The sequence below is a fragment of the Vanessa tameamea genome, chromosome 8 (genome assembly GCF_037043105.1).
Source record: "Vanessa tameamea isolate UH-Manoa-2023 chromosome 8, ilVanTame1 primary haplotype, whole genome shotgun sequence".
NCBI classification, from domain to species: domain Eukaryota; kingdom Metazoa; phylum Arthropoda; class Insecta; order Lepidoptera; family Nymphalidae; genus Vanessa; species Vanessa tameamea.
Genome location: NC_087316.1, coordinates 1,917,495 through 1,941,161, shown reverse-complemented (window position 1 = coordinate 1,941,161; position 23,667 = coordinate 1,917,495). Strand labels below are relative to the sequence as shown.

The 23,667-nt window shown below is 30.6% G+C and overlaps 3 protein-coding genes across 8 annotated transcripts in view; all 3 read right to left on the bottom strand.

The window, feature by feature from the left end:
• Window positions 1-4,080, bottom strand: part of LOC113396258 (hemocytin) — a 48,567-nt gene extending 44,487 nt beyond the window's left edge. The window contains exons 1-3 of the mRNA XM_064215646.1: window positions 3,888-4,080; window positions 3,078-3,284; window positions 2,050-2,096 (exon numbers count right to left, since the gene is read on the bottom strand). Of these exons, the coding sequence (XP_064071716.1) occupies window positions 2,050-2,096; window positions 3,078-3,284; window positions 3,888-3,976 (343 nt within the window). The 5' untranslated portion in view covers window positions 3,977-4,080. The remainder of the gene's footprint in view (window positions 1-2,049; window positions 2,097-3,077; window positions 3,285-3,887) is intronic.
• Window positions 4,081-11,930: 7,850 nt separating this feature from the next.
• On the bottom strand, window positions 11,931-17,819 carry LOC113396294 (tumor protein p63-regulated gene 1-like protein). Of its 4 annotated transcripts, none has more exons than XM_064215608.1 (6): window positions 17,540-17,819; window positions 15,866-16,076; window positions 15,004-15,180; window positions 14,722-14,832; window positions 13,022-13,155; window positions 11,931-12,331 (listed from the first exon to the last, which is right to left on the bottom strand). In XM_064215608.1, the coding sequence occupies exons 1-6, from the start codon at window positions 17,727-17,729 to the stop codon at window positions 12,132-12,134; spliced, it is 1,023 nt and encodes a 340-aa protein (XP_064071678.1). In that variant the 5' UTR covers window positions 17,730-17,819; the 3' UTR covers window positions 11,931-12,131. The 4 variants fall into 4 exon arrangements, with proteins under 4 accessions (XP_064071678.1, XP_026489972.2, XP_026489971.2 ...); XM_026634187.2 differs by having other exon boundaries at window positions 14,734-14,832; XM_026634186.2 differs by having other exon boundaries at window positions 11,932-12,331; window positions 14,707-14,832.
• Window positions 17,820-21,589: 3,770 nt separating this feature from the next.
• Window positions 21,590-23,667, bottom strand: part of LOC113396315 (uncharacterized protein) — a 61,223-nt gene continuing 59,145 nt past the window's right edge. For 2 of the 3 annotated variants that reach the window (XM_026634214.2, XM_026634215.2), the window contains 3 exons: window positions 23,557-23,610; window positions 22,687-22,803; window positions 21,590-22,234 (listed from right to left, as the gene is read on the bottom strand). In XM_026634214.2, coding sequence (XP_026489999.2) covers window positions 22,117-22,234; window positions 22,687-22,803; window positions 23,557-23,610 — 289 coding nt within the window. In that variant the 3' untranslated portion in view covers window positions 21,590-22,116. The remainder of the gene's footprint in view (window positions 22,235-22,686; window positions 22,804-23,556; window positions 23,611-23,667) is intronic. The other variant, XM_026634216.2, reaches the window with a different exon arrangement.

The window sequence follows — 23,667 nt, the reverse complement described above, 5'->3', positions numbered from 1 at the left end:
CAAATAAAGATGTCATCTCCCATGTGATCGCAACAGAACAATACGTATTGCTGCTTGGCGAAAGAATATATGAACCAATATACAAAAATACGGCGTCGAAGGAAAAATTCATTAGAAAGAGTAGACTTCTCGGTTAAAATTCTAACTAACGTGTATATGCCAGATGTAGTCTACCGAAAATGTAATAAATTATCCTTACCTACAAGCATTGTATAGTTAAACACTTATTCTCATTTAAATGAGAAACCAATGAGGTTTGACACTTGAATGAAAAAGAACGTTTGAATTGTCTAACTACTCACCCTTAATTTAATTAAGGTCCTTAGTAACCGGTATATGCGGCATTTATTGGAGAAACTTGGTGGAATAAGCAGCTTTTGTTTTAAGCAAGTCTACTTTAATTTTACTTAATCAAATTATAATATATAAATGTTTTCTCGGATTTTCATGTAAAACATTTTCATATACCTAATATTTAGAAATCAGTTTACTAGATAAATTATAATCTATTATAATTCTAAGTCATTCATTCATAGATATTAAAAAAAAAAAAATTTAAAACACGCCTTAAAAGTCTATTCTTGAATTGTTTATTATAAATAATAATTATTATTAATGCTTTAATATTATTACTAATAATATGTCATTTGGGTCATTTTAATTCTGGTTACATATTTTTAATTTCCGTCCAAACGTTGATAGCTCCTCCCACGCTCTCTGATTGTGCAAACCTAATTATTTTAGGATTTGATTTAAGTACTAAAATGTATAAATAAATACTGATAAAATTACAAGGTCAAAGGTTACAGTTATTATATAATGAATATGTTAATTTATTAAAACTGTTACGATATGATTTGTTTACGTAGATTACTTGTATTATTATTTTAAAAAAATTAACGATTTTATTCTATTTTCAAAAAGTGTTTTCTCTATTTTTCATTTTTTATTATAGGTATAATTATAGGTAGATGGGCAAATGATACAGCCGCTGGTAACTAGTCACCACCGCCCATAGACAATGGCGCTGTAAGAAATATTAACCATTCCTTACATCGCCAATGCGGCAACCTTGAGAGCTAAGATGTTATGTCCCTTGTGCCTATAGTTACAATAGCTCACTTACCCTTCCAACAGGAACACAACAGTACTGTATACCGGTAAAATATCTGATGAGCGGGTGGTTTCTACCCAGACGGGCTTGCACAAAGCACTACTAATAATAATACAATAAGTAATCAATTATATTTCAAGTTACATACGATCTTATTTTTTTTAAATCATAGAAATTAATACCAAGTTTTTATTTTGTTAACATGTCGTCTTAAATGAGATTTTAGAATGTAAATCTTAGCAGCTTATTACGAATCTTTGTCATAAACAAACTTTGACAGTGCTTGCTCTGCTGTAAGTTGAAAACGTAGTATGTTTTATAAACATAAAAAAAAAACAGTTTTTATGGTTTCCGAAAACACAATTTTACACAGTAATAGTAGATAGAGATTTATTTCCGACGATTGGTAATTCCCAGATAGTTTATATATATATTTTTGAATGTTAATTAAAATTTGTTATCAATTAATACATTTATTTAACATAATTCACTTCCCTTCTTTTTGATATTTGTTAAATCTCTGCTGGTAACAAATGTTTAATAAGTGATATACAGTTACTATGCAAAATCATATGTCTATCAATGTTATGAAATACAAGTAACGATAGACTTGTATTGTATTATATATATAATTATAATAATGAAAACTAACTAAAAGCATATATTTTTCAAAATGTAATGTCACAGAGATCAGGCGCCTTGATCAAAGTTTTTACGTGTTTTCCATATTATGGAAGTATCTACTACACCGCCAAGATCCTACTTCGAGTGTTTAACAGTTTTAAAACTAAAAAACTGATTTAAACGATGGTCTTTATTCCGCTAGGCTCTTGACTAACGAGTTACGTTAAATCACTCGCACAGATTGTAAGTTTACAATCTGTGCTTAGTTCCGTCTGCAAAATTGTTGATAATTTGTGAAAAAAAATACGTACCTGTGTATCCTTGATTAGCGGTGTTGGAAAAGTCTTTGTAGGTCGGTCTGTAACAATTAGACTAATTTTAGTATAGTATAATGAAATTCTTATAAGTACTAATATTTACTAATATTATAAGTGCGTAAGTAACACTGTAATTATGTCTGTTCTTCTTTCAAGGCCAAACCACTGCACCGCATTTGGTATGAAAGAGGCTTGAACCTCAAAGAAGGACATAATCTACTTTTTTATATTTAAAACTTGACGACCAATCCCTAAAACACAAGCGAAGCTGCTGGCGACCACTAGTAGATATTCTCGCGTTATTTAATGAGTGTATTAAGATATAGAACCAAAAAGCGAACGTGAAAGAAAATGAGTGCTTTGATCTAAGTGGTTTATTTACACTCATCACTTTTAATTTTATTTATGCACATATTAAATAACAACTTCATAATTATTGTTTATTAATGTATTGTTCAGTTTAAATTGAATATTATATTTTTGGTATCAATAAAAAATTGTAAAACGTAATAGCTTCTAAATGCACCAGGCCTCGGTAAAGAACTCCAGTCACTTTGAGGAAACGTTTTGGACTCAGGTTTGTCGCGATGGTTTCCTTCATCGCCGATCACGAACGATGACAACGACGACGATTTATAAACACAAATTAACCACATGAAAATTTAGTAGCTTGACTAGTTTTTTTAATGGTAAGTTATTAAACCAACCATAGTTAAATGTGACGTAAGAAATTTTAACCATTTCTTCCATCGCCAATACGCCACCAACCTTGGGAATTAATATTTTATATTTATTGTGCCTGTGTAACAACATTCACTGGCACACTCATCCTTAAAACCGGAACACAATAATATCAAATATTACTGGTTGGCGGTAAAATAGTTAGTGGGTCCTACCCAGAGGTGTTTGCACAAAGCCCTACTAGTAAAAGATTGAAGTGAAATCATTTCATGTAACCAAAATCAAACAAAACTATTCCTTGAGATTTTTTAAAGAATAAATCTTAAGATGTCTCTACTTACCCTGCGCCTGAAGAATGCCACGTCCTCTTTTCAGCAAAGCCAGTTTTTGTACCTCCATAACCAGTTTTTGTACCTCCATAGCCAGTTTTCGTACCGGTGTACATAGTTTTCCTGCCCGAATAGGATTTTCTAGGATAGTTCGTTTTCGTGAATTTTTGGTTTTTCAAATACGCCGGTACATACTCCGGCGCCTGGACGTCGGATTGTCTATTGACATTTTAAAAGAAGGTTAATTATTACAAATTTCAATGATTTGTTTTTGACTCACGAGCAAAAGCGTTCTCACATAAAGTAGTGTCAGGCAAACAACCTTAACAATCAAACAAGATAACAGGCCTTAACAATCTTTAAATTTGAAAAGGGCAGGTGCATAAAGCGTATCTATGTATTCATAGCCTTCATAACTATAGGTATACTGGTTGACGAGCAATAGAACTTTCGCAGGTTCGATTCTGATCCCAATAGACTATCGATATTCTCAATACTAATGCACGATTTTATAATAGTTTAAAATGCTTGACTGTATAAGATATACATACATAGATCCTTTATTAACAAACAAATATTATTAATTTTATATTGATCAATGTCCGCCTTAAATATTTTTAAATTTAGATTTACTCTTTGGTTAAATGTCTTTTAATGAAAATTTTACTTATTTTAACTTATTAGTGAAAACTTGATTGCTATATTATATGTTAGATTTTTCACTGTTTGTTTGCCGAAAAAAGCATAACGAATTAACTCAAACAGCCCAATAAATATTTAATAAAAATTATATAAATTAAAAAAAAACAATTAAATGCTTACCCATATTGTTCGGCAGGTATTGCGCCATAACCAGCTTCACAAATATATATCTCAAACAATAATATAAAAACACTCGTATATAAATTCATCTTATTTAATTATCCATATATGGCCCATTAAAAAAATTAACGAAACGATGTATAGCTTGTAAATCACCAGCTATACTGAATCCTAACGTTTAAATTATAATGCAACTGTTATCACATAAAAAGGAAATTCATATACTGAATCCTCCCGATAACTGAAAATTATCTGCGTATGCAGGATTTGCGAAGAGTTCTCGTTAAATTTAATGTTATCTGTTTATATTAGAACGCGTAATTTTATTTGTATCAGAATACAATTTTCCTTATACACTTTTAAATTAAAAAAAAAAAAGTAAAGTTCAAATGGCGGCAAAATATTTGTAGCAGTGACAATATTTTATTATTTTAAATATTATTATCAAAACTAATTACAATTAATTTAAGATGCCTTTTAAAAAAAGTAGGAAAAATAAAAATGAAAATACGAAAGAGGTTGGATTTTTCGATTAAAATGAATCATTTAAACATAAGTAGGGTAGACTGGGTACGGTTGAAACAAAGGACGGTTGAAACGGCGCGAATATCTCGTAAACGGTTACGCGGGGAGTGAGAGGTTCTAAGGGGGAACGGAGTGGACACAGGTCCAAACATGAAATCAGTGTCACGCCGGTTCCCACGTGTTGTCGTTGTGTGCAGGATGCCACCTTGGTTTTTATCACTCAAAAGTAAGTATTTTTCTTCTGACATTAACGCTTATATTATTTGTTCATTTAAAGTTAAAGTATTGAGAGTGCGTTTGCGATTAATATGACGCTTGTAGAATAAGGGACATTGAATAAACTAAAACAATTGATCAAAAGTGGGGTTGGGGACGTTTGAAACATTTTTTGTGGGTACGGTTGAAACAGAAAACATATTAATGTTTATCGTTTTAGATGCCGATAGTTAGGGTGAGGAAGACTTCCAGAGGGAAAATTCACTTGTCTAGCTGAATGTAATGCATATGAGGTAAAAGCTGAAGATTCACTACGAAAAGCGGCTGACCATGTCAGTCTACTATATACCGAAGATTGTAGCGACTGCTATGCCAGTCGCTATGACATCTTCCAATATTCAAGCCGGCTTTCGCAAGACGAGTTTTTACTCATATAAACGTAATCTGTTTATTGTGGTCGACCTAATTCAGAAAATTATACTGAGTCTGCAGTCGTTTCTATATCTAATGGAATACCAACTGAAAATAAAACACCACCGCTTTCGCCTCATTTAACTGAAAAAAGCACCCCCAAGGAAAATGTAAAAAAGGGCGAAAAACTAGAAAAGCAACTATTTATTCTGATATAACCAGAGACTTACAACGCGTCAAAGACTGTTAAATGTTTTAGGAGAATTTAAATCTTACAGATCAGTCTTCAAGATTTCAATAATATATTACATATAATGTAATACAATTCATACCTATTAATGATAGATAAAACATGTTTCATTAGTATTTATTGTATTATTTCTACCTGTTTCAACTGCCCTCAATCGCTGTTTCAACCGCCCCTGCCATAGACGGTTGAAACAAAAAATGTATATATCTTAAATTTCATATATTTCTAAAACTAGCAATCCGGGAACTATAACGACAACCATAATGTAGTTAAAAGTATACCTTTGAATACTTGGTTAATAAATAACGAAATTACAAGCGATAAAAGCTAAATTTTTTCAACCGTACCCAGTCTCCCCTAGTATTAGTTGGCTAAGATCAAAACTTAAATTATGACGTGTTTTGAAAATACATTTGTAAACAGCCGGGTTTTTATTAACATTACTAGTTAAATACATTATCAGTTCGGGTAATTTTATATTCATTTGTTTTATCTTGTTTATTTAGACTATTAAAAGGTCAAGCTCTATCATATTATATTTCTCACTAATAGTGATTTCTCGGGTGTAATTATGCGAAACCAGTTCAAATTATTAAGCGATCAAAGGTGTTATCTTTTTCCTAAATCCTCAAAACACTTTATGAATAATGTATTTAATAAATTGAAATCTATCTTAATAAATGAGAAGTTTTTTGTATATGGAAAAACTACTTTACCAATATATATTAAATTTATACAAGAAGTCGCATTTAATCTTAATGATATTATAAAAACTAGAGTTTCAATGAATTAATCTATTTGTTACACAATCACAATACTGAATGAAAGATTTGGATTGGAGATTGGCAGATTATTGGAATAGCACATAGTTTACTTGTTATTATTTACGCCTGTATAGTTTTATTGCTTTGTTTGAATACATAAAATTATTTACTTCTTTAAATTTGCAACTAGTTAGCTATACAAATTGTCTATGAAAAAAAAATTGTATCATTATAGTCGCATAACTTTTATCTCTTAGGAAATTTTAAAAATATGGTTTTACGTAATATAAGACGTTTAGATACAATTTAGTATGAATCGTGCGTTTAATCTAGTCACAATATCAATTCAATGGGTTAGAGTCGGGCGGGTTTAAAATTTAGTCGTAAAATATTTTTACCCTCACTAACATAACATTTTTTTTCTAAATAAAAAAATGTATTATATTTGTTGTCTTTTCTGTCTAACTCTCCAATCTTTTAACATTTATTTATGCCTATTTTATAGAAGAAAGCAATAGCCACGAGGCTGATGGTAATAAGTCTGAAGATGGATGATTACATTTACAAAAATAAGCCGATTTCCGCGCAAGACGCCCAAATGTACATTGAAGAAATAACAAATTATAAAGAACAATGTTTCAATGATGTTAGGTCTCGACAGGTAGATCTCGTTTCTAGAAAACATTTAATAGGTATCATAAGTACTCAGTGATTTTAGAATCGTCGAAAGTTTGATTAATTATAAAAACGGGATTTTGGAGATTTAAAACGAGTCAGTGATGATTACTTGCTATAAGTATTTGTTGATATAGTGCACCATGTGTTTTATGATTTATATTTTATGAGGTATGCTTAACGCTAACCTATCTTTAAAATTCACATCAATATGAATACTAAAATGTGACAGAACGTACTAAGGTGTCATGATGTTTTTTTTGTAATCATAATTTGTGAGGCTAAAATAATATCTCCATGTTTATGGAGACATGAATATAATTAAAATAGCTGTGGTGGTGATTTCAAATATTTCTAATCACTTTTTTTTTTAAATCCTATCTAATGATACTGACGTAGGATAATAAATAAATACTGTTGACGTATCACTCATCACGTATCGTTTTACCAATATGAACAGAACAATTATGGCGATTGTTCGTTTACCAATTAAATAATTAATAAAACAATTTCAGGTTATCGAAAAACTAACTTTATTCATGAAAAGCATTATCAAACAGAACACCTTAAGGAACGTTCGTAATGAAAATCCTAGCATTGAAACTGATATAGAAAATATAAATAAAAGCTTACCAACAATACCTGAAAACAAAATCACAAATTGTGAAGCTAGCACTGTAAATATAAACGCTGTAGATATAAACCAACTTAATACTTACATAGATACACTAAATATTATTGACGCGGTTTCGTTTTCAAATTTATCAATAAATCCTTGTAAAGAAAATCTTAATAAAAATATATTTGATCAGACAAAACTCTCAGCTGATACTAATAATGATCAGTTTAGGGAAAACAATTCAATACCTATAATAAATCACACTGAAGTTACATTCACATCAGTTGCTGGGTGTAATATGAACCTTAATGATTTAGAAAATGAAAATACTCTTTTAAATCGTAATGTTTTACAAAATGATATAATTGGCAATAATAAAGCGGTTATTGAAAATATTTCAAGTGAAAAAGTTGAAAACAGTGAAGGCACGGAAGTAACAACACCAAGTAATATTTGCGTGGATTCTGTACATGAAATTAATGATACGATTATGTTAGAAGTAAATAATAAAGGAGTCAACATAGAAGTAACTACAAATAAACCAAATAGAAAATTAAAAACAAAGACAGTTCGTACTAAGAAAGAAGTCAAGACGAAGTTATCGAACAAAGATAAGAAGCCTCAAAGAAAACAGACAAAGTCTAAGAAAAGCGAAGGCGTTTCTAAGAAAAACCGCAAAAATACAATTGGACCAACTAAAGAGATACAATCAAAATGTTCCAATATTGAAAATGAAAACTTACCAGATAAAGTTTTGGACAATGAAATAATTGATGTATCCTGGATCGAAAACATTGAATATGTAAGAGATGTATGCAAAGATGAAAACGATTTAACATTAAATAACTTGGAAGAAACATTTTGGAATGATTTGACTTTACCTGTTAATTGGAATTTCAATTATTTTGATTATACGGATTAAAATTTTTCGTTTTTATTATTATTACTGATTATGTGCTTCTGAGATGTTAACTAAACTCAAGGTCATCAGCTAACTAGATAGAAGATTATTAGTCCACAAGTGTGGATTGGCACTCTTTATTCCCTGACTATTGTAATTCGATGTCAGGACCTTAGGTTCTGTGGAGTAGTATCTTGTCATTAAACTAACTATGCAGTAAAATATTAAAATTCTGTCCAATTTTGTCTTAATATTCTGTTTTTTTTATTTTATAAACATCCATCATAGACCATACTCGAACGGCCTCTGTCGAACTGCCAAATATATATTTCTTAAAACAATCTCATAGACAATTACTTTTGATTTTTAATTTGACGACCTCCGTGGTCGAGTAGTGTCTACACCAGTTTTCATGGGTACGCCACTCCGAAGTTCTGGGTTCGATTCCCGGCCGAGTCAATGTAGAAAAAGTTCATTAGTTTTTTATGTTGTCTTGGGTCTGGGTGTTTGTGGTACCGTCGTTACTTCTGATTTTCCATAACACAAGTGCTTTAGTTACTTACATTGGGATCAGAGTAATGTATGTGATGTTGTCCAATATTTATTTATTTATTTATTTATTACTACTTTTATTAGGTAATCTATACTAAATGCAAAAGTAACTGCCTAAAGTGTCCGTCCGACTGTTGTTGAAATTTCGTTTGAAGCAAGGTTGAACTCCAAGGAAGGACATAGGCTACTTTTTTATATCTAATACGTGTCGACTAAGCCCTTAAACGTAGAGAGAAATATATGTTTTCGGGATTTGTCGCTGCCTCTAGGTAGAGATCAGAAAACAGGCAAAAAAAATTAGTAATATTTATAATAAGTCATATAATGGATAAAATGAAACATGTTTTATTTATGAAAATGTATTTATTTATAACGTTTAGAATTATTTTACTAATTTCGAAGACAGCATGCAAAGCAAATATTTAAATTGTCACGATTATTATAATTATCATAATCCTAGTGTCACGTGATATTTAGGCCTCTTATTATTTTATAATCAATTAGGCCCACATTTTGAAATCTATAAACAATAGATCGATTTCTATAAACATTTTTTTATAGCATTGGCAGGCGGTCTGCCAACCTGGTAAGTGGTCACCGCTGACACCACAGATATTGGCGCCATAATTTTTTTTACCATCCTTAGATCGATAAGGTCATCAACCATGGGAACTAGGATCTTAAGCCCCTTGTGCCTGTAGCGGTAGAATATATGATGCTCTTACGCAAAGCCTTTCCTCCAACTGTGACCAATTATATCTACTCCGAACAATTTTTTTTAATAATATTAAATATAATCTCATGCAAAAGCTACATTTTATTTAAAATTTACACTAGTAATAATAACATCCTGTGATTTCATTTTCATCTTCATAATAGATATACAAATTATAATAATACATATATTTTAACAACATACAGTATACATCAATAGAAATACTACAAAATGTTTTAAATGAATTACAACTAATATCTAATCTTTCTTTAATATAATATATTATATTGAAATAAGATAATTTCATTTGATATTGTTGGTATTTAAGCAACTTGTTCTATCGTCAATTGCCAGAATATAAAACAATACATATTCATAGACATTTTTTTATGTTTTCAAGTGAAATATATAATTAGCATATTTTACATAGACTTCCCAAGGTACGTCGGACGTAATTATATTATAAATTAAGGAAAGACTGTTTATTGTTTATTTTTGCCTATATTTTGTTTATCTATAAGTAAAATATATTGTACTCAAAATTAAAACATTTTAATTTAAAATTATTAACTACTCACAGCATATAGTTCAATATACATTTTCCTATATACATTCGTAAGATCATGTAATAAATAAATAATAAATATCACAATCAATGAAAGAACCTCTTTCATAATTAATTTTAACAAGAAATATGTATTAACTTTATGTATATAATTTAATACTTATGACCTATTTACTATTGTAAACGTCTAAACAATATTTTACATTCAAGTAATGTCGATGCCACACACGAGTTAAAATAAAGATCATTGTTATCTATGGTAGGCTTTCTGTAAATTCCTACGTATCAATATTCTGACATCAATCGGAATCTTTTTATACTATTTGCAAGTGTTACCGTAGGCACTTAGGAGATAATGCCTTAATTTTCTTGAAAACCGATATCCGTTTATATGTTAGAATACAGTGATGGAACATTTCTAAATAACATACATAAGTCATTATCTTATACGACATTATTTGTAATTTGGTTGATTCGGAATCGATTTTTTAATTTAAATTTTTCGTGTTTTATTTAGTTTCAATTCACATTCAGAGACAATAAATATAATAATAAAGAAAAAAAAAACTTAAAGTTAAATTAAATTTTAAAGCACTTCATCGAGCCCAAGTACATTTTATTGATGATTTCTAAGAAAAGTGTAAACGTGTTTTATTCGCCAATATCACGAATAATACGCGAATAATCGGGATATACGCGAATGTGTGGCGCCGAATCAATATCACCAAAAATACATTAACAATGAATTACACTATCAGCTAGTAAATATGTATTATATAACTAAAATTTTAGTTCTTTCCATTATATATAAATGCATTTTAAACAATAAAATATGTCATGTCTATGATTGTGACATGAATTAGGAATACATATATAAATGATTAAATAAATAGTATTTATTCAATTACAACAATGTTCTCGTAATATTAAATATTCAATAATTTAAACAACAATTTAACTACACAAAACAGGAATATCGTAAAACATTACATACTATTATACATCATACAATAAACAATACAATACAAAAAATATTTTAATTTATTCCAATGGTAATAGGAAATTGAATATACATTGTACTTAAATGTCACTATAGTTAACAATATATATGAATATGTCTAAAATGATCATTATTATGTAAAATAATATGTAATATAATACATTTGCCGTTGAATATATATAAAATATATATCTTCTATTTATGTTATGAATGTTTAAAACTACGTTCCTTTTTAAGGAGAGTTCGAGGAACGAAACGAAGCAAATTTTGATAGAATTATTTTCTGTTAGGTTTTGAACAAGGTGATCGATTGCAGAAAATATTCATAATATTTATGATAACGTCTTCCTGATCGACTGAAACCAGGGCAGCTGTTATTAATGGAGTCGAGACAACTAATGAAATGGTCGACGACACAGAAACGACCAGAGATACCTATGGAGCAGGACTAAAGTACTTACGTGCTTTCCGAATCACCGGAATGTAAACATTATCCACTTAGAACTGGAATAGCGAGCGCACATGATAGCTCACTTAAATAAATATCTTATATATTATTATACCTAGTCATTCAGAATAACCGCCTTGGCGAAATCGATCAGGTAAATAAGGTATAGAAATGAATTCTTAGTAATAAAATAGACGATTACAGTCCATTAAAATATTTTACGAAATATAATATTTGTCGTTCAGAACATACCATAAAAGGCAACTTTATATAAAATTAATTCCTTTATTGAGAGCCAGCTAGAGTATATATGAATTCAAAACTGGATTTTCAAAGTAATGAATAATTTCGACATTGGTTTGTTGACCCAATAATTAATAATGACAAAATGTTGCCAACACAAAAACAAATAAGCTTGTTTAAATCTGAAATAAATTAAACCAGAACCTGCCCAATATATTTTAACGCTGTTTAAATTTAAGTATTAATTACTTAATTTTGGGTTTACATAAGCCATTATAATCTTAACTTTTTTTAATAACCTTATTATCTATGTAAAATGTGAAATTTTATGGAATACAGATAATAAATTATTGAATATAATTAGAAACTAAATTTTCCTCTGACCTTGAAGAATCCCATGCTCGTTTTGTTGTGAAGTAGAGACGTGAGACCGACATAGCTCTGTATAACGATCGGAGAGTGGTGTATGCAACACGGGGATGTCATATTTTCGACAGCCCTTTGCAATTTTTGAGCAAATAGTTCCATATCAAAAGTAGATCTTTCTTCTACGCCGCCATCTTTGAATAAAAATACATTTATTAAATCTTACTAGAATCGCGTGAGGTTGAAATTATTTTTGGAATAATAACGTAGTATCTTTTGTATACTGTTTGGTGGTATCCCCATTATTGATGGAGTTTTATAGGTCAGGTCAACGAAGGCGAAATGCGAAGCAGAAGAATTAGGAAGATGTTTCTGCTAACTCAATACACTGAAGGAGACTGGTGATTCAAAGCTACCTCCTATAAGAATGCTTTATCAGAGCTGATCGTCTTCACCGTAACCTAGAACCTTAGCTTTTCCAATACGTAAAGAGGTGAACCATCATTTCCTTGCGAAAACTTTTGCTGATGAATTTGCTCTTCCATCCAGTGGTTTTGGAGCTCACGTACTCGATTGATAGCTCTTACGAGATGGGGTGCTTCCATTTTTTGCACTACACACTATTTTAAAAAGCCAGCAAGAAATTTAAATACATTACAATTAATGTAAGTCAGTCCACTAGGGGATACTACCAGAATTTTTTGCCACCATTCTTCGCGGTCTGTATGAATAGGAGCTATTTTAATGTTGATATGTTTCTATATACTTATGTATGTGCTCCATTTGTGTATAAATAAATGCTTAAAATTACAAAAACAACAATGAAGACTGGAACTACATGGCTTCTATTATTAAAACTAGCAATTTAAAGTTAGTAGTATTACCCTTGTGCCAATAGATGGGGTGAGACGCGAAGGTCAGGAACGGTACGTCTTGACTAAAAGGGTTCCAAACAGTCTTCATCGGCACAGGTTCACCTTTGTTCCACATCAAGCGCACCCCACGAAGGTTTCGTTCCCTGTAAAGCATTATGCCGAAATCACTGAGCTATTCCCTACAGATCTTTCTGCATCCAATTTTTGTTAGATCTCGTATTTTTCCGTAATTGAAATACCTGTACACTCATGCAAACCCCGGGCTGTCTTTATGTCAATTTCAATGCGATCAATGATTTCCTTGAGGTAAAACAGCAAACAGAAACACTTTTTATAATATTAGTCTGATTTAAACAAACAGAAAAACTAGAATTTTCTGTACATTCTTCTCTTCTATTTTTAAATGGAATATTATTACATTAATTAGTCTTTATTTATTCATTTATTGTTTATTTATTTATTTATTGAAAAAGTTACACCATCATCTTATCACTAAACACTTAAAATTAATATCTGATGTGGGGGTAACATTCAAAGTGATACGTCTTTAAAGGTGTAAACTGTAGTAATATTTTAATACTAAAAGCAATTTTTCAATTAAAATCTTCTTAATAATATAAAGGTTTAAGATTTGTCCCATATATGCTTTAACAACTGAACGGATTTAGAAACACACCACAGAAGCAAACTACATAATGTATCAGTAACGATATAAAATATATATGTAATCATTATAATATATAGAATAATGTTATTATATAATAAAGTGAATAATAAAAGCTAGTAATTAAAAGTAACAATAATTAGAGAAGTGATAACATGCAAGGAATAACTGGTGTCATGGGCCAAGTTCATTTTTTATTGATTTCAATTAGCGAAGAATACCACTTATCAGTGTTTATATTTGCTATCAAGGTAAATAAGCAAGTTACGGTGTCAATGCGTCTCCAACAGTCAGATCTGGTACTATGCCTCTTGTAAATAAATCAAGTAAGCTCATACGAGCACTTAATTTTCACAATCGATTTTAATGTTAAAACTACTAATCGAAATTGTAGATTTTTACAGATAGATGTGTGATGTTATAACATAACCGATTCTGGTATGCCCAACTAGACGAGTCTAGAATCAATACAGAATCTGACTGATACGAAAGGCTTAGAATACAGTCCTAGAGTATCTCGAAGTCAACTCTTGGCATAAGTCATTGTTTGCTTCTTCAAAAACGCAACAAGCGAGAAAATTTATTATTATATACATATTCATCGAATGCAATAACCAACCAATAAACAATCTAGCTCAACACATATTGCCAAACTTGTACATGCTAAAATAATTTTAAAGTTTTTGGTAGAATTCAGTTTTTACAAGCCGCTAAGATTTAACATTAATTCGTCTTAATCTAAAGTTATTCCTGTGTTAATGCGCAATCGTTTGAAATATATGAGATAAACTGTGTACATAGTAGACCTAACTACAACTTCGCTAAAGTATCATGCACTATTAAATATCACAAAAAGCACACTAGCTCTTGAATACATGAAATGGGCACGTTTCGATAATGATAATTCATTTTTTTATTGTTATTATTATATGTGAACTTTGAAATGCACAATTTTATGTATTTATGAGAGTGTGGTGCAAATGCTTATATAAACAATCATGACAACGGCATCTACAGCAACTGAAAGTACCTAGGTTCAAAATACTTGTAATCGAACAGTTTAATTTCGTCGGTGGAACTTGGCCGCCTGCACAGGCGATCTATGACGCAATCTTTGACGACTGTCGTCACGCCCGTTGCTATACCGTTAAGACGTCTATAATAAGATAATATATTTAATAAACTCAAAAGGAACATACAATGAGATATACTGGAATATTTGACATTTTTTTTTTAGAAAAAATAAATAATTTGTATCAACAAACATTGACCAGAGATAAATTATTAAGAAAATATATAATGGAACGTACGTAAATATAATACTTACGGTACTAATGAAGACGGTGGATAAACTAGTTCACCGATAACAATTGTGTCCAAATCGTCTAAATACGTCTTTTTGAAGTCCAACTGTTTCATCGCTATGAAATCGTATTTTATAGTCATAACTAATCTCGAGGTTAAAAGAACGATTCTTTCTTTTTCATTATCCCAAAGTGTAATCCTGAAAAAAAAATCATAAATATATTTATAAATACATATGTATTCTTATAAATATAATATAATTTCAATACTAATCATAAAAATTGATAACTAATGCAGTTCAAAAAGTAACTATAATGCTTCTAAAAACACCAAATAAACAACATTTGACATTGACAGCAATTGACGCGATATCATTGGCCGAGAGCTTGATCAATCTATGATATACACTATGGATTTGCGAAAAAATGGCGTTTTGAACGTCGACGAAACTGTTATCGGAATTTGGGAAGTAAAATTAAATTAGAAATTATAATTAAGTGTAATATGAATTATAAATAAAGATATATTAATCATTAACTCTTAGGAGAACACAATATAGCAGAGTTATTAGTAAATCGCAAGAAATACGTAAATCTAAGGTTTGTTTATCTTTTTTCCAGCTTCCATTGGAATAGGCTATATGTTGTTAAGTGTTTTGTCAAATAAATAAAGAAGGTAAGTAAACCGTTGTTTACCACTGTTAATTGTACTATATTGTATTGTTGGAATTTTAAGGAATGTTAATATCTCACATTACCTGTACATACATTTTTATCGCCTTTTATGTAGTTGTTGTAATATTTTACATTTTAAAATCCAAGTTACAGATTAAGAATCTAGTATGCACAATAAAACAATCAAAGGTTAATAAAACATCTACTTACTCTGTCAACAACCAGGAACCCAAATATTCACCATCTTCAGGAAATAATAGTCCCGTAATGCACTCTTGAATGGCATTCTCAACTACCCCTTTGCGGAATGTAAAGAAGTCTTTAATGTTTTCACTGTTGAATGGAACATCATACCGAGGGTAAACAGATTGGACTGGATCAGCCTCTTGCTGAGCATTCGTTTGACTCTCTGCTCTGGCATCTATTTGGAATAACAAAAACTCTTAAAAGAAGGATAAACAACCTTATTGTATATGTTTACAAGTTCCAATTTAAATTGACAATTTTAACATTCAGTATGCATGGATCCAATCTTACACAAAAAATTTTTACTCCTTTGTTTCTAATTTATTGAACTAAGATTTTGCACATACCTTTGGTGCTGGGATAACACACAATCATACATACTAATACGATAAATCTTAATTTAGTATACTAAGTCTGGTAGTTAATATGCAAGAATATTCTATTTAAAAGATTTTATAATTTGCACATAATTTGTTTATTCAGAACTCTCTATTTACCTAACTGTAATAGTAATAACATAATAGCAGTTTTCAGTACTGAAAATGCCCTTTTTCCAGTGCACTGAATCAAATGGGCAAATAGGGATTAAAATGACCACCACTTGAAACTCTACACAGAGTTTTTAAGGTTTTTTAAGTACAGCTTATTGTAAAAGTCATAAATGATTATTGACAATAATAATAGCTGATTGAGCATTTTTAAAAAGAAGGGCAACATATGCTTTTATAAATAAATATTCTCTTAATAAACAATACATGTACCATAATCATGAAATATAAACCAGTTATGTTATTTATATTGGCTGGGGCTTGGGGCTTAATTTGTTTTTAAGCTTAATAATTGGAGAGATACGAGGGAATCATCTTATAATCTAAAGAATGATTATTACGTCTAGGAAATGCTTATAATATTGTGTAATCTATATTGATATATGAAATACTTTGTTGTAAATTAATCTACCTAAAGTTGCTATTATATTCCCATTTCATTAAATAGATTAAATTATCATTATTGTGTATTTATGCATATTCATAGTTCTATCTGAATATTTATGATACAAAGTTTTGCCAATATTGGCATCACATAGCCTTATCATATGCCATCATAGAGCTAAATTACATAAAATATACAATACAATTTTTTTATATTCTTCCCCATATCCATGTTAAAATTATAAGCTATAATGAACAAAAAACATTTTCTTTAAACAATATTTACAAGAATTTTTCTTTAAAAAATTTTATCATATTGGATTGTTCAGATGCTTACATAATTATTGGTAAATAATGTGTAATTGGTATATTTGAAGGTTATTGAGTTCATAATAATATATTTTAAAGATGACAAATACAATACTTTGTAAAACATTATTTTAATTCGGAAAAACAGTAAAAAAAAAGTATTGTAAGCTTCATAATGTTAAAATATTAGAAATAATACAATACATATAATTATTATACTAATTAAATATAGTATACGAATACATGACATTGCAGTGGTGCGTAAACTTATGAAGTTCAGAATTTGATAACAATTTACCTTGAATAATTGTTATTTCGTGTTCATTATAAGCATAAACGATCATATTTTCTTAGTTATAATATTAAATTATAATTACGGTATATTATGTTCATTTACCTGCAAATGACGAAGATGATGAGGTCAGAGAATCTGCACCAGATAACACCGAAGGATTCACTTGTGTATTTGTTGTATTTGTACTTGATTTTGCTGGTTGAGTAACCCGAGGCTCTGCGCTAACATTTTCCGACGACAATTGGAGAGTGCCGCCACGAAATTCAAGATCTTCGTCCACTAAATCTCCCATTGTATTTTGTTAAATATTTACCTTTTCTCACTTACTTGTAAGCGTAAATAATCGACCGGCTGATAATAAAATGAAGTTTTAAGTTCAGTGTTGCCGTATTAATTTTTGTGAGTGTTTTTTGTGGAATGGCACAAATAATGAAAGTTGTACACAATCGCATTCAACGTCAAAATCTTAACAAGGTTCTGTCGTTATAATTATTATTATCGCAAGTTATAATATGTAAATGTAGTAGGGCTTTAATGATGGGTACCACGCATAAAATATTCTATCAAAAAACAGCAATGCTTAGTATTGATCCGGCTTGAAGTCTGAGTGAGTCAGTGTAACTACAGGCACAAGAGATATAATGATGATAAGGTTATAAAAATTCTTTATTAAATATATATATTCATTATATTTGCATATTGATTGTCAAAATAAAAACTACCACCATTTCCGATAAGAAAATACCCTGACCCGAGAAAATCCAGTAAAATAAACTCAGTGGTTTTTTTTTGACAATTGTTGATTGTTTGCATATATTTAATAATCAAAGAAATAGCTTCGGGGCGATTCATTCCCCAGGTGTGTTATCAATTATGAACTCATTCATTGTATAATCATTTTCCTCACAAGCTTCCATTAATTTTTTATATCTGGCTACAGAAGCTGTCCGGGTTACACACGAACATATATATTCATATATTATATACAGGGTTATTGGTAATTCGACGTATTCCCGTTAGGAGGTGATAGGGTTGACTATTTGCGATAATTTTAACCCCCATATGCAAAATTGAACCATTTTTGAGTTATCCCGTTTTTTAGATTTTTTCAAAATAAGTCAAAAATACAGCTTAAAAATTTATTTAAAAAAAAGTATCAATTAAAATCTATTTTTTTCTTCCGATTTATAAAAACGATTAACTGGATATTTTTCAATATTTAAACAATAATTATCGGTCCAAATTTAAAAATGCGAGACGGAAAACGATATTATTTCAATAATTTAAATTTTATTTTTTTCCCTAAAATATGCCTGAAAAACAAAAAAAAATTATAATTATGAAACTTATTCTGCAGATTATTTTAAAAACATAATCGTGTACTTAGCTTTCTGAAAATGTATAAAAACTAGGAATTTGATTCAAAGCAACCGAAATAAAATGATCAGAAAGGACGCTGGTGGAAATTCGGATTCGAACATGACCGAATTCGTACTAAAGGTCGCTCTTAAAAATTCCCACAAAATTGATTTAAAATAATATCCAATGTAAAAAAACTTACTTATTTACTTAACTTACTTACTTAATACAAATTTAAAATAAAATTTAAATACATAAACAGTTCAGTAGTTAAGTTACAATTAAGATATTTTGTAATTTAGCCTAGTTCTTGCTCGAAGTGACTTCCCCTATTGCGAACGCAAAGTCGCATTCTTTTTCTAAGTTGTGACTGAACTACCGAACTAGTCAAATTATTCCCCATTGTATTTGAAGCGTTTTTAATTCTTATTTTGATTTCTTCCGCGGCTGACACAGGCGAGACGTCATAAACTAGAGATTTTATGTGACCCCAAATATAGAAATCAACCGGCGTTAAATCCGGACTCCTCGCGGGCCACGGAATGGGTCCCCTTCGGCCTATCCAACGATTAAGAAAATGGCTATCAAGCCATCGCCTAGCATTGATACCAAAATGTGCAGGACATCCGTCTTGCCGGTATATCATATTTTGCCTAGTATCCAAAGGTACGTCTTCGAGGAGGCTAAATATTTTATTTGCCAAAAAATCTTCTTAAGCTGCAGTATTTAGATTGCTTGGTAAAAAATATTGTCAGATTAAATTGTCGTCAATTATTGCCATCCAGACATTGACCAAAAACGGCGTTGTGACCCTTTTGGCCTCTTTTTATTAGGATTTTTGTCCACTTTTTCACTCCAATAATGTTTATTGTGGTAGTTAGTAATACCATCTTGATCAAATTTGGATTCGTCGGTCCAGATTTTTTCAAAAAAGATGCATCTTCGAAATCCTCATTAAGCATGAATCTACAGAATGCAACTCTTCTTTCAGCATCCTCTTCGTAAATAACGTGCACAGGATTAAAATAAGGATGGAATCCTGCATTATGCACTGTAGACCACGCTTTCCATTGTTTTATAGAGAGTCGTGCGGCGACGGTGTTGGTCGAAATTGTTGGTTCATCTATAAATTCTTGCAGAATATCCTCTTCGTAACTGACAACGTGGAGTGGGGGTCTGCCGGCATTAATTTGTCGTCTCTGAACACTACCAGTTACCCGGATTCGCCTATACACTCCATTAAAAACTGATTCATGCGGTAATCGGCGATTAGGAAACCGACGCGAATAATCCTGTTACCGTCGCAAAAGCCGTAACAAAACAAAATATCAGCGTATTGTTCATTTGTATAATTTTGAATGAAATGCCTACGCTGTTCATTTCGATCAAGCTCTTCTTCCATGTTTCAAATTAATTACAGTTGAATTGAATTAACTAATCAAATTAAAAATTAATCAGGAGTGTATTTACTTAAAATAACACGGCGCCAATTTCTACATCAAATGCAATTCTTATGTGAAAAGTTTTTCAAAAAAGAACTATTTGAAAATATTGTTCTTTTTTTCTTAACCCGCTAGTTTGCTTCCTGCATCGGCATATTAAGCCTATTTGCGAGATATTCAAAGAGCAAATTAACGTTATTTTCGAATACTAATTTCCACCATTCTTGATTTGTGGTAATTTTTTTCAGTTACTTTGAAATAAGATCCTAGTTGTTACACATTTTTGGAGAGATAAAAAAATTATGTTTTTAAAATAATCTGCAGGACAAGTTTGATAAAGATTTTTTGGCATTTGGATTTAAGGCATTTTCGTGAAAAAAAAATATTTAAATTATATCGTTTTCCGTCTCGCATTTTTAAATTTGCACCGATAATTATTATTTTAATATTGATAAGTTACCAGTGTTTAATCGTTTTTATAAATCAGAAGAAAAAAAATAAGTTTTACTCAATACTTTTTTTATATACATTTTTGAAGTTGCGTTTTTGACTTATTTTGAATTAATCTAAAAAACGTGATAACTTAAAAATGGCTCACTTTTACATGATGCATATGGGGGTTAAAATTATCGCAAATAGTCAGTCCCTATCACCTCCTAACGGGAATACGTCGAATTACCAATAACCCTGTATATTATATATTAAGACATCAGCCTTTATTGTATGTATTTACCTTTTCTTATAAAACCTTTGGCCTCGAGGCTATAAATTATTACAGTAGCCATTATATGATATCAGCTCATTTACATTAAAGTATTTTTGGGGTGACTAAAATACACCAAGCGAACTAAATCGTACAACTATATAATTAACTTTTGCGATTACAAATCTGAATCTACCCTCCGACTTCCTTAACTTCCTAGCAAGGTGGTATTAAATAATAATAAATATTGGACAACATCACATACATTACTCTGATCCCAATGTAAGTAGCTAAAGCACTTGTGTTATGGAAAATCAGAAGTAACGACGGTACCACAAACACCCAGACCCAAGACAACATAGAAAACTAATGAACTTTTTCTACATCGACTCGGCCGGGAATCGAACCCGGGACCTCGGAGCGGCGTAGGTACCCATGAAAACCGGTGTACACACTTCTCGACCACGGAGGTCGTCAGTCGTCAGGATGGCAAGGTATGATATATTATGATAAGAAAATGACATACAGGTATTTAAGCAAACTTATAGCCAGTTATCCTATATTTTGGCATTCAAAATTTCAAATGAAACAGGGCTTAATTAAAAATATTTATTATTATATTGTACAAAGATCCTTATTCATAGTACGCGTGGCAACACCAAACATAAAAAATAGATATAAAATCTTGTATTATTGATTTACAAGAATTACGTATAATATATACAGCTGTACATTAGGTTTATAGAACTTTTAAGAAAACAGAATACTCAATAAAACAAAGGATAAGTATTGAAGAGGAACGCAAATTAATAATATTTATAGTTTGATTATATAAATCAAACACAGGAAGGATTTCATCGACAAGATATTTTCAATGAAGTTTCTTGTAAGTAATTATTCGTTTCAATAAGTCGTGCATGTTTTTTATTTTTACAATTTTGTCTTAGATAGGCAGCTAAATGTTTATATAGATAAAATCAATCAAATGTAATGTGCTTGCAATCAATCAAATGTAATGTCATTGAAATATTAAGGAAAGTAATTGTAAGAATTTTATTGTGGACAAAAGGATAAGATGATGTAGTAAAAACGCTATTAAGTACGGCGCGGTAATTGTGAGCATTTTGCAAAAAATGCAAGCTTCAGTTTTGGGCGCCACTGGTACCAGTTCCATGCTAATAGCAGCGACACCTATCTTTGGGGCAGCGCGGCGGATACACGATGCACTGGTCCATACAGTACACGTCGGCACCTTCCCGACCCTCCAACTCACCAACTGCTTCGCAGACTTGTCTGGGGATTATTTTCAAGAGATACTTTTAAATGACATATATTTAAATGATTTTTCTGTTTCATATGGAAGATCTGTTTCACAGAAATGTAATCGTGAACAACTAATTCAGTTTTTTTTTTTAAGTATAGTTTTTTTCTTTAATTTATCGAAACCATAATCAAATTTTGTTTTTACGCCATATAATGTGTGTGATTAATTTTCGAAGGTTTTTTACTATGATATTTTAAGTTAGCCTGCTAATGTTTCATTGCTGAGTAAAGTCCTCCTCGACTATTGAGGAGTAGATTTGGTATTTATTCCTCTACAGAATTCCAATGTGGACTTGTAGATACACATGGGGCTAAATTTCGTCCAACATATGCAGACTTCCTTACGGTTCCTCAGGTTTTCCGGTGACTTATTCTGGGATTGATCTCGAAAGATTCCCGTTAGAGCTGTTATGAATACTTACGGGCATTGGCACAGATTCTCAGGACAATTGGGAGGGTACCGCAGGCAGTTAGTCTGACACCAGCTTAACATTCCAGGTATTACACGGTAACTAAGAGATGGCAGACAGACTTGATCTCTGAAAATATTTAAAAAGCAATATTAAGGAAAAATAAAACTTAAAAAGATTTTTACATGCATGGAAGAGTAATGTTGAACAATTTCATTTGAGCTAAAAATATAAGGAAGAGAAATATTTAGGGCCGCACTTAATTAATCTGCCAATAGTATAAATTATAATATTCAAGTTTTATACATTTCTATCAGTTATAAGGTTAGGTAATAATAATAAGTGTCAGAAAAATTTACAATACCGTAGATCAGATACTCCTTAATATACCAAAATATATTTTAGTCTACTAAAGATCATTTACATTTACAGAAACATAAGTCCTTTGTGCCTATGAAAAGGTACATCATCACCTTATTAACATCTACATGAATACTCCTTGGACTTAAATGAATACTGGATCATTTCTTAGAAGAACATCAATTTGGCGATAAATGATTAATGTTACCAAATCAAACAGAGAGCGAAATCATATGAATAGTTCAAAATTACAATACAGCTATAGGATAGATTATATCAACAAACAAAAACCTTATCAAAATATACAGGACAACATAGATCAATAGAACAGAAAAACGAAAAATTTACAAGAAGTCCGAACTATAAATATAAGTCACAAAATGTTAGTCACATTTCATATAACAAACCTAAAATACAAGATGAAAATTAGAATTATTCACAACATGTAAAGTCCCAAAGAATCGGAGGATTTTCCGACACCATTGTCCCAATCCCATCATTCCGAGAACACAAAACAAATACCTAATGACGTGAGGACCTACGTCCGTCTCTGTTTCACTATCAGATATATCGTTGCTGAAAGAAAATCAGTGATTTTATACAGTGCGAACATGTAACAATTTCATATTATTT